Source organism: Cajanus cajan, chromosome 8 (assembly GCF_000230855.2).
Source record: "Cajanus cajan strain Asha chromosome 8, NIPB_CcT2T_4, whole genome shotgun sequence".
Classification (NCBI taxonomy): Eukaryota; Viridiplantae; Streptophyta; class Magnoliopsida; order Fabales; family Fabaceae; genus Cajanus; species Cajanus cajan.
In genome coordinates, this window is record NC_138524.1 from 4,116,814 (window position 1) to 4,129,128 (window position 12,315).

Consider the following 12,315-nt stretch of genomic DNA (forward strand, 5'->3'; position numbering starts at 1 on the left):
TGAAAACGTAAGGATTACAATAGAATACGTTGGTTACATCTAACCCCACAAAAAATGAGTAGAACCACTCAAAACAATGAGGGTAAATACAAAATAGAAATGAAGGGAGGATGAAGAAACCGAAGGAAAGACCCACACACGAACGGCTCCAAGCTCCGGGAATCCCTTCCACATCTCCTAAAACGCGCCCAATGTGTGAATGAGGAAGAAACCCTCAAAAATGTCTTAAAATACGAGTTTGGGGAGTCAGATTAGGGTTTCGCGCCCGACGCATAAGTCTTCGCGCCCGACGCAGGGCCTTACAGGGACGGTAAGCATTTATGCCTCAGTACACGCCCGACGCAATTCCTTTTACGCCTGACACAATGTCTTCCAGAGAGTTTCAGGTACTCTCTGTCTCGATCACGCCCAGCGCGGGTAGTCTCGCGCCCGGCGCATATATGGCTTGCAGAGATGAGGCACTCTGTTCTTCTCAAGCCCGGCGCGGGTCATCTTGCGCCCGACGCAGTCACTCTCCTCTGCTCCTTAGCTTCTTAGATTTCCAATCCTATGGGTCTTCAATCCTCAAGTCTCTAGCTCAATACCTGCACAAAAATGAGGTGTATTAAGGTATTGTTACCTAAATTTGGGTTAGTTATATCTGTACACATAATGGATCAAAAAGAGAATAATTATATTGCAGTGGTTCAAAGGATGAGTAGAATTGTTCATTAAGTTTTGTCTAAAAAGAGGTATAATTGAAACTTAACACTAGTGTGCTTATGTTAAATGAGAATTATAACTTAATTAATTTAAATGTTAAATTATGATAATAGTTTACTTTATATTGATGGTGATTTAATATAGATCATTATATATATGGTGATGATTTAGGTTGATAAAGATGATGATTTAGGATAAATCCATACTAGCAACGACAATAATTTAGAAAAAAGAAAAATATTGAACATTTTTTTTTGAATTAGAGGATCAAAATAAATATTTTAAAATTAGAGTGACAAAAATGAATAATAATTAACTAAATATTTATAAAAATATTAGATAGGCAAAGGAAATTTCAAATTTATCTAGGCAAACGAAATGTTAGATAAAAATATTATTAATTTTGGTTCCTATATTTTTTTTAATATTTAATTTATTTTCATTGTTTTTAAATAAAATAACTTGGTTTTATAATCTTCAAATAAGGTTAATATTGTGTTTCCGTTAAATTTTATTAGTGTCAATTTTGATAGAAGAACAACATTGAATATTTTTCAAAAATTAAAAAATTAAATCAAATCATTTATAAACAAATGAGACCAAATTAAATCTTAAAATAAAAATAAAAATACCAAAAGCATATTTTAACCTTTTTTTTTATAATGATTTTACCATTTTAAAGGGAAAAAATCATAAATTTTTTCACACACTTTGCTTCCCTTTACATCACATAGGTCACAAATATAAGTATAAGTAAATGAGTCTATTATCATAAGAAGTTATCAAAGTTATAAATACCCACACTTCAATATAAATAAGTAATTAAAAGTAATCTATACACAAATTCTTAATTCAAACTCAATTTTACTTTTTAAAACTCTAAAATAGGCATGTAATTATAATTCATGCAAAATCTGGGAAAATGAAAACGTGTCCTACTGTTTATACGTTCAACCGTTTGATTTGATGGTAGGAGAGAACGAATGTTGTAAATGTACGTGGGGACTTGAAAAAATTTAAAACCATCCAAAACAAACAAAAGCTATGAGAGAAATTGCTATATATATACATATCACAAATTTGTCCTTACTTTTGGTTATTTGTTTTTGTATTATGGATATTCGTACGATGTTATACATGAATTTTCTTTTCACTTTTTACAGAAAAGAAAAACATGAACTTTATTTTATTTTATTTTCTTTCATAATAATCAACCTTCAAACTAATGTTACACATTTTACAATCTTTTTATGTTTTATTTCATTTCATTTTATTTATTGAACCAAAAATATCATTAATGAATACCGAAGAGATTTTTTTGTTGTTGTTAATATTCTATACAAAAACTAAAAGAAGCAAGATTTCCGGCCTTTACCCCATGAAACCCCACATTTATGATAGTTTTCTGTTTTTGTAAATTTGTGCTAAATTTCAAATTATCTATTTTATTACTTTTCTAGAATAAAATGTACAAATATTGAGTTTGTTTGTTTAATTTTTCTATAAAAGTCTGTTTTTAAATAAAATATTTTTTTTATAGATTTGTTTTTTTTTAATAATCAATTTTCTAGTTTTTGTTAGAAATACTTATTTTTAAGTTTAAACAAATGAATTTATTATTCCTCCAATATAGCTTATTAAAATTAAAAATTAAAAAAAAAGATGAGAAATTATAACTTGATCTCAGAGAAAAATAAAATAAAGTAAAATAAAAAAAATGCTAGCCCTCGCCTAGCCAAGAAATTTCACTCTTGTGGAAAGCAAGAATTTCGGGCCAAAGTTTAAATTGTCTATTTTATTTATGTTTGATGAGAATAAAATGTAGTGGAAGCATTAATGAAATATCTTCCACTGGTATAGCTTATTAAAATTAAAAATAACAAAAAAAGGAAGAAAAAGTAAATAAATTTTGGTCTTAGATAAAAATAAAATAATGTAAAATAAAAACAAAAGGGAGGGTCATTTGCTTATGACCATACTCATAGGGGTGACAATGTCTTGTTCTTCCATTCGCTAACATAAAGTGAAAATTCAAATTGCAGTACGTTATTCAACTTAACAGGTGCTTCCTTACCTGCAATGACACCAATAACCACATGTAAGTCTTGATTTAATAACATTTTAATGGAGTGATGTAATTTTTTTTTTTTAATTCTAACTTAAACGAACGAATGAACTTTAGAATGTGACTTAATCAAACATGCCTCAGGCAATTTCTGACGAAAAATGACATCCAAACGTGCATCAAGGGTGTTCTCTAACACAATCTTCCCATCCTCTGAGGCCAACACTACTCCTCCAGAGCTTTAGTTAAACAATTATGTGCATAAAAAAACAAGTCATCTGAGTTAGATGTTAGTATAATGTATGGTAACACTATCATAGAAATATGACATTGTCATGAATTTGTATATGTATCTAAAATTGATAGAAGATACCATGAAGGTTCATGGGAATCCACGGCACCATTCTTAGGAGGAGGTGGGAGGAAAACACGATCATCAAGGGTGATATTAGGGGCTTGCACTTTGGATTTCTCTGTGTATTCTTTTTTTACTTCCTCTAACAATGACTCAACTATCTTTCGATCACCTTCTCTGCATCTTATTAGTACAGATGGTTCCCTCAAGCGTAGTAAACCCTACAACAATTTTTTTAGTGTTTGTGTTTTTAAATAAACAGTTACATGTCAATCATCGTTTATTTGGAACATGATGTACCGTTATCACAATGCTTCAAATTAATACCTGAACAATCATGTCTTTAATGAGTTTTCTATATACTTTTTTATCATTTGAGACACGTAAAAGTGCCTTCCTAGCAGCATCCTTCATAGAATTGATTGCATCATCTTGCGCTTGAAGCACTTTTATCCGAGATGCATTGAGTTGCGTTGAGTATTCACTGTGCATGAATTAATGAACAAGTTTTGTAAAACATTTTCAAAACTCATACGTGAAGTACACATTTATAATATCAAGGTCAATATTTATATAATCTATTTACGATCAAAGTACCAATAACATGAAAATGAAACATGGAATCTTACATTTTTCTACGAACATCAATTTGCTTGGCTTTTCGATCATACTCTTGCCTGATCTTTCTTTTTTCAGCTTCAAGTAATTGCAATTTCTCAATATTGAATTCCTACAATGAATCATAGTATTATAACAAATAATATTTTTCCTATGTATACATCACCATCACACTATTGACATTACTATATATATATATATATATATATATATATATATATATATATATATATATATATATATATATATATATATATGTGAAATACAACATTAATATTGATAACAATATTGAGGCAACAAAATATTAAAAAATATAAAGTATTAGTATGTGTTTGCATTCGCGTTTAAAACGTGAAAAATCACGTTTAACATGAAAGTTATTATTCATTGTTTCTTGTTAAACGTGATTTTTCATGATTCAAACGTGAATGCAAACACACGTTTAATTTCATACCTCTTCAGCAGCAACAGATATTTCATTAGCTTTTTCCTCAGCCTCTTGGCGGATGAATCTAATCATCTGCTGGATCTGCCTTGACACATCTGCGTCCTTCATTTTTCCTTTTCACTTGTTTTCCAACACAACCTGTAAGACGTGAATACAATCTTTGTATTTATTTATTGGTAATTTCTCAAAAATCAATAATAAAAACGAGATAGAAAAGAAAGTGTGGTGTCTTTGTCAGTTGTTAGTTGTTACCTATACAATTAATTGTCTTCTCCAAGCCTAAGTATTTGAAGGAAATGGAAGTGTAACTAGTTTGATTCCTTATAAAACAATTGTGAGATTATATTTACGTGAGTAATTGTGTTTTAATTTAATATGTGTTATATATGATAAATAACAAGTGGAATTTTTAAAACGAGAGGAAAAAAACTTAAAGCTGATAATTAGCCTTCATCCATTGGTTTAGTCAATTGAGATATATCATCAATGCATTGATTTCGGTGTGTTTAAGGACTGGATCTTAAACAAATATATCCTATTTTTGGAATTTTGAACAAGCAAAGCAAGGACAAAAGAGATTGAAGCGAAAAGAAATTAACTCAAGACAAGATCCACCTATCATATAATTATCCTAATATATTTTTTTCCACAAAAAAAAAATGTTCTTCAACAACAAATTGAACGGCTACATTAGTTTCCACATCATTTTTGTAATTTTAGTTTTGCATCATCTCTTTCATACTTTCATAAACCAGGGAAAAACTGTTATTTTATTAATGATGACGTGAATTATTCAAATCAAATGACTTTCAAAGCCCACTTTTTTTTTAATTTATTAAAAAAGCCCACTTTTATAAAATGTAAATAAAAAATGCATGTAATTGATAAGAAACGTTCTCATGATGATGTATATTACCTTCATCAACGAAAGTAAAACCAAGTAAAAAAAATTGACGTGTCAACCTTGATAATATGCATCGAATCTTTATTTTCAGGTTTTTTACTCATCACAGTCTTTTTTCACTAATTACAAAATTGTGTAGATTTTAATTTTTTTAAAATAAAGTAACTTATAAAAAAGAATCACGACTTCAATTCCATTAAAAAATGAATGTAACCATGACTTATGTATATTAAGAGATAAAACATATTTACCTCATATTTTTTCTCTTAAATTTGTTTAGATATAGTCTTCAAAATTATTTTTAGTCCTATTCTAGTTACAATTTTTGAAAATACATCACTTTTAATTTTCAAGATAGTTTACATAACGTTTTTATAATCATTTTTTAAGTATTATTTAAAACATTTTGAGTGGTTATTTTCAAATTAAAGAAGCTAAAATATTACAATTTTTGTTTGAGGACCAAAATCAAAAAGTTTTGAGGAATTAAACAATTTGGTACTCTTATTATTATATAAGACTACGAGTTAATCGATCAGGAGAGGGAGTTATTAGATTACACATGGAGTTTGATATAGTTGGATCACATTAATAAAATACTTTTGTGCACTTTTACTTTTTTTACGATGAAAAATAAACTCACCCAAATTTCATAGCGCTTCCTCTTCTTCACTTATAACAAACCAACGAAAATATAAATCATAAAAATAAACTTTGTATTATAAATATCTTCATTGAACTAGCATGTGCCAAAACTTTGTGTCATGTCGTGTTCTGCAACCCTAAAACACCAGTGTTTTTTTTTTTTTTGTTGAACCTTCACATCACCTGTTTCTAACATGTTCACAATAGATTCTACACCTGGCAATTTGGCTAAACAATTAACACCACCTTCCTATATTTTTCTCATGAATTAATTTACTTTGAACACAACTACACAAGTCGATCACACGATTAATTTATTATAAGCATGTTACCTTATTATGAACAACCAATAATGCAAAGAAAAATAAAATACAAAAAAAAAAAACAAAAATTTATTGCTTGCAAATTGTACAATAAATAAATTCGAAGTTCTTTATTGAAAAAACAAACAAGGGACTGCAAATGAGCCAAAACAAGACTGAGATATTCTGCAACAAACTTGACCAACATGAAAAAAAGATAAAAATAAAAATGGTGTGAAATAGAGCATTATTGTTGAGCAGACAAAGCATGAATAAAAGTTTTGATTACCCCATATAACTCCTTTGCCTTTAATGGCTCACTATCTTGAATCCCATGATAAGCTCCGGGAGTAAAATGTCCCACAACTCTCACACCCTTACTTTGCATCAATCTCACTAGCTGCACCTGTCGATCCACAAGTGGGTCACCGCCACAGCCGGTAACCAGTACCCACCATCCAAGCCGTCTGATCATCTCCAATCTGGCAGGACCATTCCCCGCCGTTGGATTGCAAAACTCGTGATCACGGTTAACCCCAACGGGTAACGACAACTTCCACAACGCATCATTGTAACACAACGCCAAATGAGGTTCATTCGCCAGCCTCAGTTCCGAACCGGTCCTGCGGGTCCCACTGAAAAACGGTTGAACCAATATAAGCCCTTTGATCTCAGGCGCCAGATCATCACCCGCAGCTGCACGTAGACCTGCGTTGTAGGCGATGTTTCCCCCGGCACTACTCCCCACGAGAAAAACATTGGAATAGTCGACGTAGCTTCTCAGCCAATCATCGGCTTGGCTGGTTTTGATCCAGTGCAGCGCCTCCACGGCATCCTCGTACGCCGCGGGGAGCCTGTGTTCCGGTGCGAGACGGTACTCGATGGACGCGACGACGGCTACGACGTCGTTCGCCATGTTGAAGCAAAAGTCGTGGAATATGGTTGAGGCTGCACTGAGGAAAATGAAACCTCCACCATGGAAGAAAACTAGAAGGGGGAGTTTGGAGGCGTGATTCAGTGCTTCGCGGGGTAGGTAGATCCTCGCCCACGTGCCTTTTGATTGGTTGATGGTGAGGTCTTTGGAGAGTACGAGGAGGGTGGGATCCAGTGCGGGCGGGCTCTCTGGGGGTTTGCTTGGGCGCGTCACTGTGCCGTTTGGGTTAAGGATGAGGTTGAATTGTTTGTAAGGGTTCTTGTAGCATGGGGTTTGGAGAGTGAGTGAATTTGCAATTAAGAGGAAAAAGGTTAAGGAAAATGCAAATGCAGTTGAAGATTTCAGGGGCATGGTTGATTTTTGAAAACTATGATATGATGGAAGCTTGGGAGGAAGAGGGAGAAGAAGAAACAATTGATGAATTTGAAGAGAGAAGTTATTAACTAACTAAAGACAAGATCCACCTATCATACATATACATTATCCTTATCCTGACACATCTTTTGTCCACAAAAAAGCCACTCTTTAGCAACTTGCAGGGCTACATAAGGTACCCCATGAATTAATCAGGGACATTCTAATTTTACCTTAATTTGATTATACTTATAAAATAAGATTAGATACGCACACGTACCACCAAAAATATAAATGAATGAACACAAAATAAATTTCCAGCCATGATATGAATCATAGAGATACAAACTTAGAACAAATTTTTAGACTTTTTTTTTTACTGAAAATAAAAATTCGAAATTTTTTCTAAGTTTGTATCCGATTGGACTCAAACTTTGTATTAGAAATAACTTGATTGAACTAGTAGGAGCTCCAGCACTGCCAAAACTTTTGCAACTGTTGATCTCAATCTACAATCACTCCTCTGTGCCAGATCAATGAGAACCACCTGAGCCAATTCTCCATATTTCGTTCTGTGTTCTTCTACCCTGAATATTCTCTCCAACATCCATAGTGCTTTTTCTTGAACCTTTGCATTTCCTACTTCTAATATGTTTACAATGGCTTGTACACCTGACAGTTTGGCTATGCAATTGGCACCACCTTCCCAGATTTCGTCTTGCAATAGAGTGGAAAGGGCATTCAAAGCAGCTTCCACTGCTTCCCAATCCTTATCTTCCAGTATTTGGATAAGGGGAGAAACAGCACCAGCCTTGACCAGACAAAATGTGCTTCTCACAAAGCAATAGCCATCATGAACTTCACAATATGCATCTATTGATGGGGCAACACACAGCCACCTTGACTTCCTACACGTCCTCAGAGAGAGAGAATTCTCTGACAGTTGAGCGAGGGCGGTTGCAGCTCTGAATTTTGTGATTGATGAACCTCTTGAGAGCAGTGCCACAAGCAAAGGAATCACCCCTTGTTGTGCTGAAAAAATTTGTAGTTTCTTGTCAGAAGAATTTGTGAACCGGATTGCAACGCCAGCAATACTCTCCACGAAGCTACTTTTTGTAGGTGAGTTACTTCCTGTGTCTGTATTCATAGTGGATATCAAAATAGGCAACAAATTTGCTCTCTTTAGTACATCTGTTACTTTTTTATCACTAACAGGAAGATTACTCAGTATGCCAACAGCAGCAGCCTTTTCACTATCTGATGTTGATGATGAAACAATGCCAACAATGTCAAAAAGATGAGTTTCATCAAAATGTGAAGTTAACTCATCTGTTAGATCGTCAGAGAGAGTATACAGCAAATGCAACGCCTTGCTCCTTGTTTTAATTTCTGTATCTTTCAGAAATGGTAAAATTAGCTGAAGTGCACCTTTTTTCTTCATTTTTCTTCTCACTTTTGAAGCGCAAGGATGGGAAGCAATGCTGTTTAGAGCTTCTAATAGATGACCTTGAACCACAGGGCTGGAAAGATTCAAAAGTGAGAGCATCTGCTGAGCCACACCTTGATTAACAAGAACTGTTTCTGACTGCGCAATTCTCGCCAGAATAGCTGATGCAGGCTCACGCAGAGTCATGAGCACAGATGTTACAGAGAAAAGAAGTTGCAGCAGAGATCCTACAATGCCAGTTCCGATCAAACGTTGCACATTTTCTGTCAAGCTGGAAAGGTTTTGCAGTGCATTTAGAGCTGATAACTTGGACTCAAGTTTCCCGGAATTGAACATTTTCACAAGGGGCTCAATTGCCCCCCCTTCTTGTCCAAGGGCAAGTTTGCTATGATCAGTGAGCACCAGCCTAGAAAGTGCTGTTGCCATGAGGATCTTGTTCATATCACAACCTGCAATATCACGGGTTGAAATTTTCATGTAAAAGAAATTCAGAGAAATTTACTTCAGTTCTGGTTCTCGTCTCATCTATAAACTACACACATAACAAACTAAAGATGAAAGCAATCGGCCTATTATGATGCCACATCGATGATTAATGTAATGTTGATGAATTAGTTTATTTAATTTACAGCCAATCCTGTCTTTTAAGTTCAAATAGGTTACATGACTTAAAAATTTCGTCGGTTCCATTTTTTATGAGTTATGACAGTTGACAGGGCTTTGTTTACTTCCTACCAATTGAATTAGAAAGTAAGCATCATAAACACTTTTTGCAGTGTTGATATTAGATTTAGAATTTAGATGGTCAAATACCTTATTTTTTGGCTGGATCAATTTTGATTTCTCATTGTAATTATTATCATATATAAACATAACATTACCTTTACATTTGAAGAGACTGATAATTAGTCAAGACATTCTCAGTATGATAGTATTGAACCAATTAGCTGGAATCCATTTTATACATTTCGATAAATGAATAGTAAACACCAGCTATTGCATAGGTCTGAACATTGGTTATCATGCAAAACAAATTTGTTATCGGTCTATGTGTATAGCATTTAGATAGAAGGAAACACCTACGTGTGCTAGATGTCTGAATGCAAAAAAGCCTAGACTAACAAAGTAAGGCTAAATTAAAATTTAGAACTAACTGCAAGTTATATTATCCTAAATAAACCCCTTACATATTATGATTTTCATTTATCACACTCACACCTCCACATCTCCACATGCACTCAATATATTTACAAGCTGTCATTAATGCCCAAGAACTTTTAGCGGACTGCTTAGGTAAAAACAAATGCCAAGTTTGCAGTTTCTACAAAATCAACCAATTATACTACTCAAATCACTTGTATTAACATTATCAAGAGCAAACTAATGGAAAGTTTTGCATCACCTTCACTCAAATGCTTCACTAGTGGCCCAAAATAACCAGCCTCAGCCATATGAAGAGCATTTTGAGTATTATTCGATAGAACATCCAACAACTTTGCTGCATTTCTTGAAGCAACAGGGTCAACTCCATTAAGGATAGAAACTAACATAACAATACACCCTTGAATTCTTCCAATCTTCCGTCTAACTACAGGAAGATCAGATAGTTCTAACAACAGTCCCACTGCTTCCCTCCTCTCTTCGGTGTCTCTTGTTAGGGACTTCACCACTGCTGATAATAACTCAACATTTGTCATCTTCTCCTGCATAATACTATTTCATAATGTAAGATAACAAAAACTAGAAGTGAAGTGCAGTGTCTTTAGACCAACGTGTATGACAAATGTACCTTTGTCTCATCATTTCCCGAAGCAATACTTCTTAGCAATTGAATGATGGTTAACCTATTGCCTGCCTTACATGAACACAGACGATTAAAAAGAACAAAAACAACAGCTTCAACATTAATTAAACCACTATCCAGTTTTCCATCCCAGATGAACTTTTTAAATCTTAAAAGTGCAACTGCCAATTCTCCAGCATCACCATTCTTAAGCTGTAGTAGAACATCATCACTAGTAACTTTAATTATTTCCTCTTCTATTTCCCCTCTCACTTCCACTTCACTGACAAATCTTGATATTGAACTTGAAGTTAGATTCATATTCCCACCAAATCTCGCATTCATCAGCTGTTTTTGCAATGTACCAATCTTTTCTCTAAACTCTATGCACACTTCATGGCTGGCCACAAGCAGCATGCCTAGTGATCGACCAAGATCATGTGCTATGTCCTCAATTCGTTTGACGGGGTCTTTCAAAGAGGAGCTTCTGATCAAAGTTTTAGCACGACCAAGCTCATTCATAAGAGATTCCAATGACTTTCTAATAGCTGGCTTGTCCATGATTGTGCTTTTGTCTCTCAAATCACTGAAGATTGATGCAAGTTTCTCAACCAACAAGGCAAACTCAGTAAAAGCATCCTGTATCTCAATTTCAGGATTCTTAGCAAGCGAAGCAACCTCATCAGCCATAACTATTAACTCTGACACGAATTCATACAAGTCTCTCTTGTCCTTCATATTTATGACAACTGTAATTTTGAAGGAAGAAAAAAAGAGATTATTTCAGCTATAAAAGAGATTATAATTGATAAACAACAAATAAGAAATGATTAGAAACAGAAAGCAAAGCACAAAAGCAGTAGAAGAAAGAAAGTGAATAAAACCTGTAGAGCGACCGCAAGGATGGCTTACAAAACTGATTGTCTTACTTTGAGCTACGGCCCCACATGATCAAAGATAAGAAGTTTCAGAAATCCAAAGCAAGAAGCAAAGAGTAAGACCAGCCACTTCTTATTTTTGTAACGGTTGGTCTTGAATATGTAATTTTTTCAAGTTTGAAGTTTGGAATATAGTAAGGAGAAGTCCTTCTCAGATTGGCATGAGCCATTAAAATAAAAGATTGTGTTATAATTATATGGTTGTCATATTTTTCCTCTTCCTACGGATGGATAGAAAGACCAAGTCAAAATCAACTAACTTTTTTCCTCACGCGTTGCTATCTCTCTACACTTCAAGAGTCTCCGTCTTCCTTTTTGTTTTTTGGTTCGTTGAAAGAGAACCATTTCTACTAAGTGCGTGCTTGAAAATGTAACTAACTCATTCGCTTGGATTGTCGACGAGCTTGCTTGTTCATGAGATTCGAGAGTTAATTTTAGATGCACGAGCTAGTAATAGTATAGAGAGGCTGAGTTCCTTACACGTGATTGTGTTGTTTGATACTTCTGTTGGCTTGGGAGTTGGGGTGATAAACAATGAATTCTCAAGCTGCTCTAACAAGGCCCAATGATGTGTACCGCGAATTTCCTCCTAGCTTTGTGGGCCTTTTAGCCCCAACAAGCTTTTGATTTTGCGGGCTTGTCCCATGTCCCATGTCCCATGTCTTTTACACGTGTTCATTAATTATTATTTTTTAATCATTAATTAACTCTTAATTTTTTTTATTCTTTTCCTTTTTCTAATTCTCAAAATAAACACTCCTATTAACATATATAGTTATTTGTGATGTATGATAGTAATACAAAACTAGTGTATAGGTAT

At 33.9% G+C, this 12,315-nt stretch overlaps 3 protein-coding genes across 3 annotated transcripts; all 3 read right to left on the bottom strand.

The window, feature by feature from the left end:
- Nucleotides 1–2,469: 2,469 nt before the first annotated feature.
- On the bottom strand, nucleotides 2,470–4,578 carry LOC109798568 (V-type proton ATPase subunit E2). The gene is made up of 7 exons (XM_029271419.2): nucleotides 4,441–4,578; nucleotides 4,195–4,326; nucleotides 3,752–3,852; nucleotides 3,450–3,606; nucleotides 3,141–3,343; nucleotides 2,907–3,006; nucleotides 2,470–2,776 (listed from the first exon to the last, which is right to left on the bottom strand). Exons 2-7 carry the CDS (start codon nucleotides 4,294–4,296, stop codon nucleotides 2,753–2,755), a joined length of 687 nt encoding a protein of 228 aa, XP_029127252.1. The 5' UTR covers nucleotides 4,297–4,326; nucleotides 4,441–4,578; the 3' UTR covers nucleotides 2,470–2,752.
- Nucleotides 4,579–6,105: 1,527 nt separating this feature from the next.
- Nucleotides 6,106–7,480, bottom strand: LOC109798822 (carboxylesterase 1). The gene has a single exon (XM_020359218.3). It carries the CDS (start codon nucleotides 7,322–7,324, stop codon nucleotides 6,287–6,289), a length of 1,038 nt encoding a protein of 345 aa, XP_020214807.1. The 5' UTR covers nucleotides 7,325–7,480; the 3' UTR covers nucleotides 6,106–6,286.
- Nucleotides 7,481–7,622: 142 nt separating this feature from the next.
- LOC109798821 (U-box domain-containing protein 44) lies at nucleotides 7,623–11,982 on the bottom strand. The gene is made up of 4 exons (XM_020359217.3): nucleotides 11,442–11,982; nucleotides 10,564–11,306; nucleotides 10,177–10,477; nucleotides 7,623–9,223 (listed from the first exon to the last, which is right to left on the bottom strand). Exons 2-4 carry the CDS (start codon nucleotides 11,293–11,295, stop codon nucleotides 7,767–7,769), a joined length of 2,490 nt encoding a protein of 829 aa, XP_020214806.1. The 5' UTR covers nucleotides 11,296–11,306; nucleotides 11,442–11,982; the 3' UTR covers nucleotides 7,623–7,766.
- Nucleotides 11,983–12,315: the final 333 nt, after the last annotated feature.

Excerpts from the sequence above, each read along its gene's own strand:
- LOC109798568 (XM_029271419.2), bottom strand. The coding sequence starts at position 4,296 with ATGAAGGACGCAGATGTGTCAAGGCAGATCCAGCAGATGATTAGATTC. Across the intron at positions 3,344-3,449 it reads TTAAAGACATGATTGTTCAG|GGTTTACTACGCTTGAGGGA; the intron begins GTATTAATTTGA and ends AAATTGTTGTAG. Across the intron at positions 2,777-2,906 it reads TTCGTCAGAAATTGCCTGAG|GTAAGGAAGCACCTGTTAAG; the intron begins GCATGTTTGATT and ends GTGTCATTGCAG.
- LOC109798822 (XM_020359218.3), bottom strand. The coding sequence starts at position 7,324 with ATGCCCCTGAAATCTTCAACTGCATTTGCATTTTCCTTAACCTTTTTC.
- LOC109798821 (XM_020359217.3), bottom strand. The coding sequence starts at position 11,295 with ATGAAGGACAAGAGAGACTTGTATGAATTCGTGTCAGAGTTAATAGTT. Across the intron at positions 10,478-10,563 it reads CGGGAAATGATGAGACAAAG|GAGAAGATGACAAATGTTGA; the intron begins GTACATTTGTCA and ends AGTATTATGCAG. Across the intron at positions 9,224-10,176 it reads AGTGAAGCATTTGAGTGAAG|GTTGTGATATGAACAAGATC; the intron begins GTGATGCAAAAC and ends GTGATATTGCAG.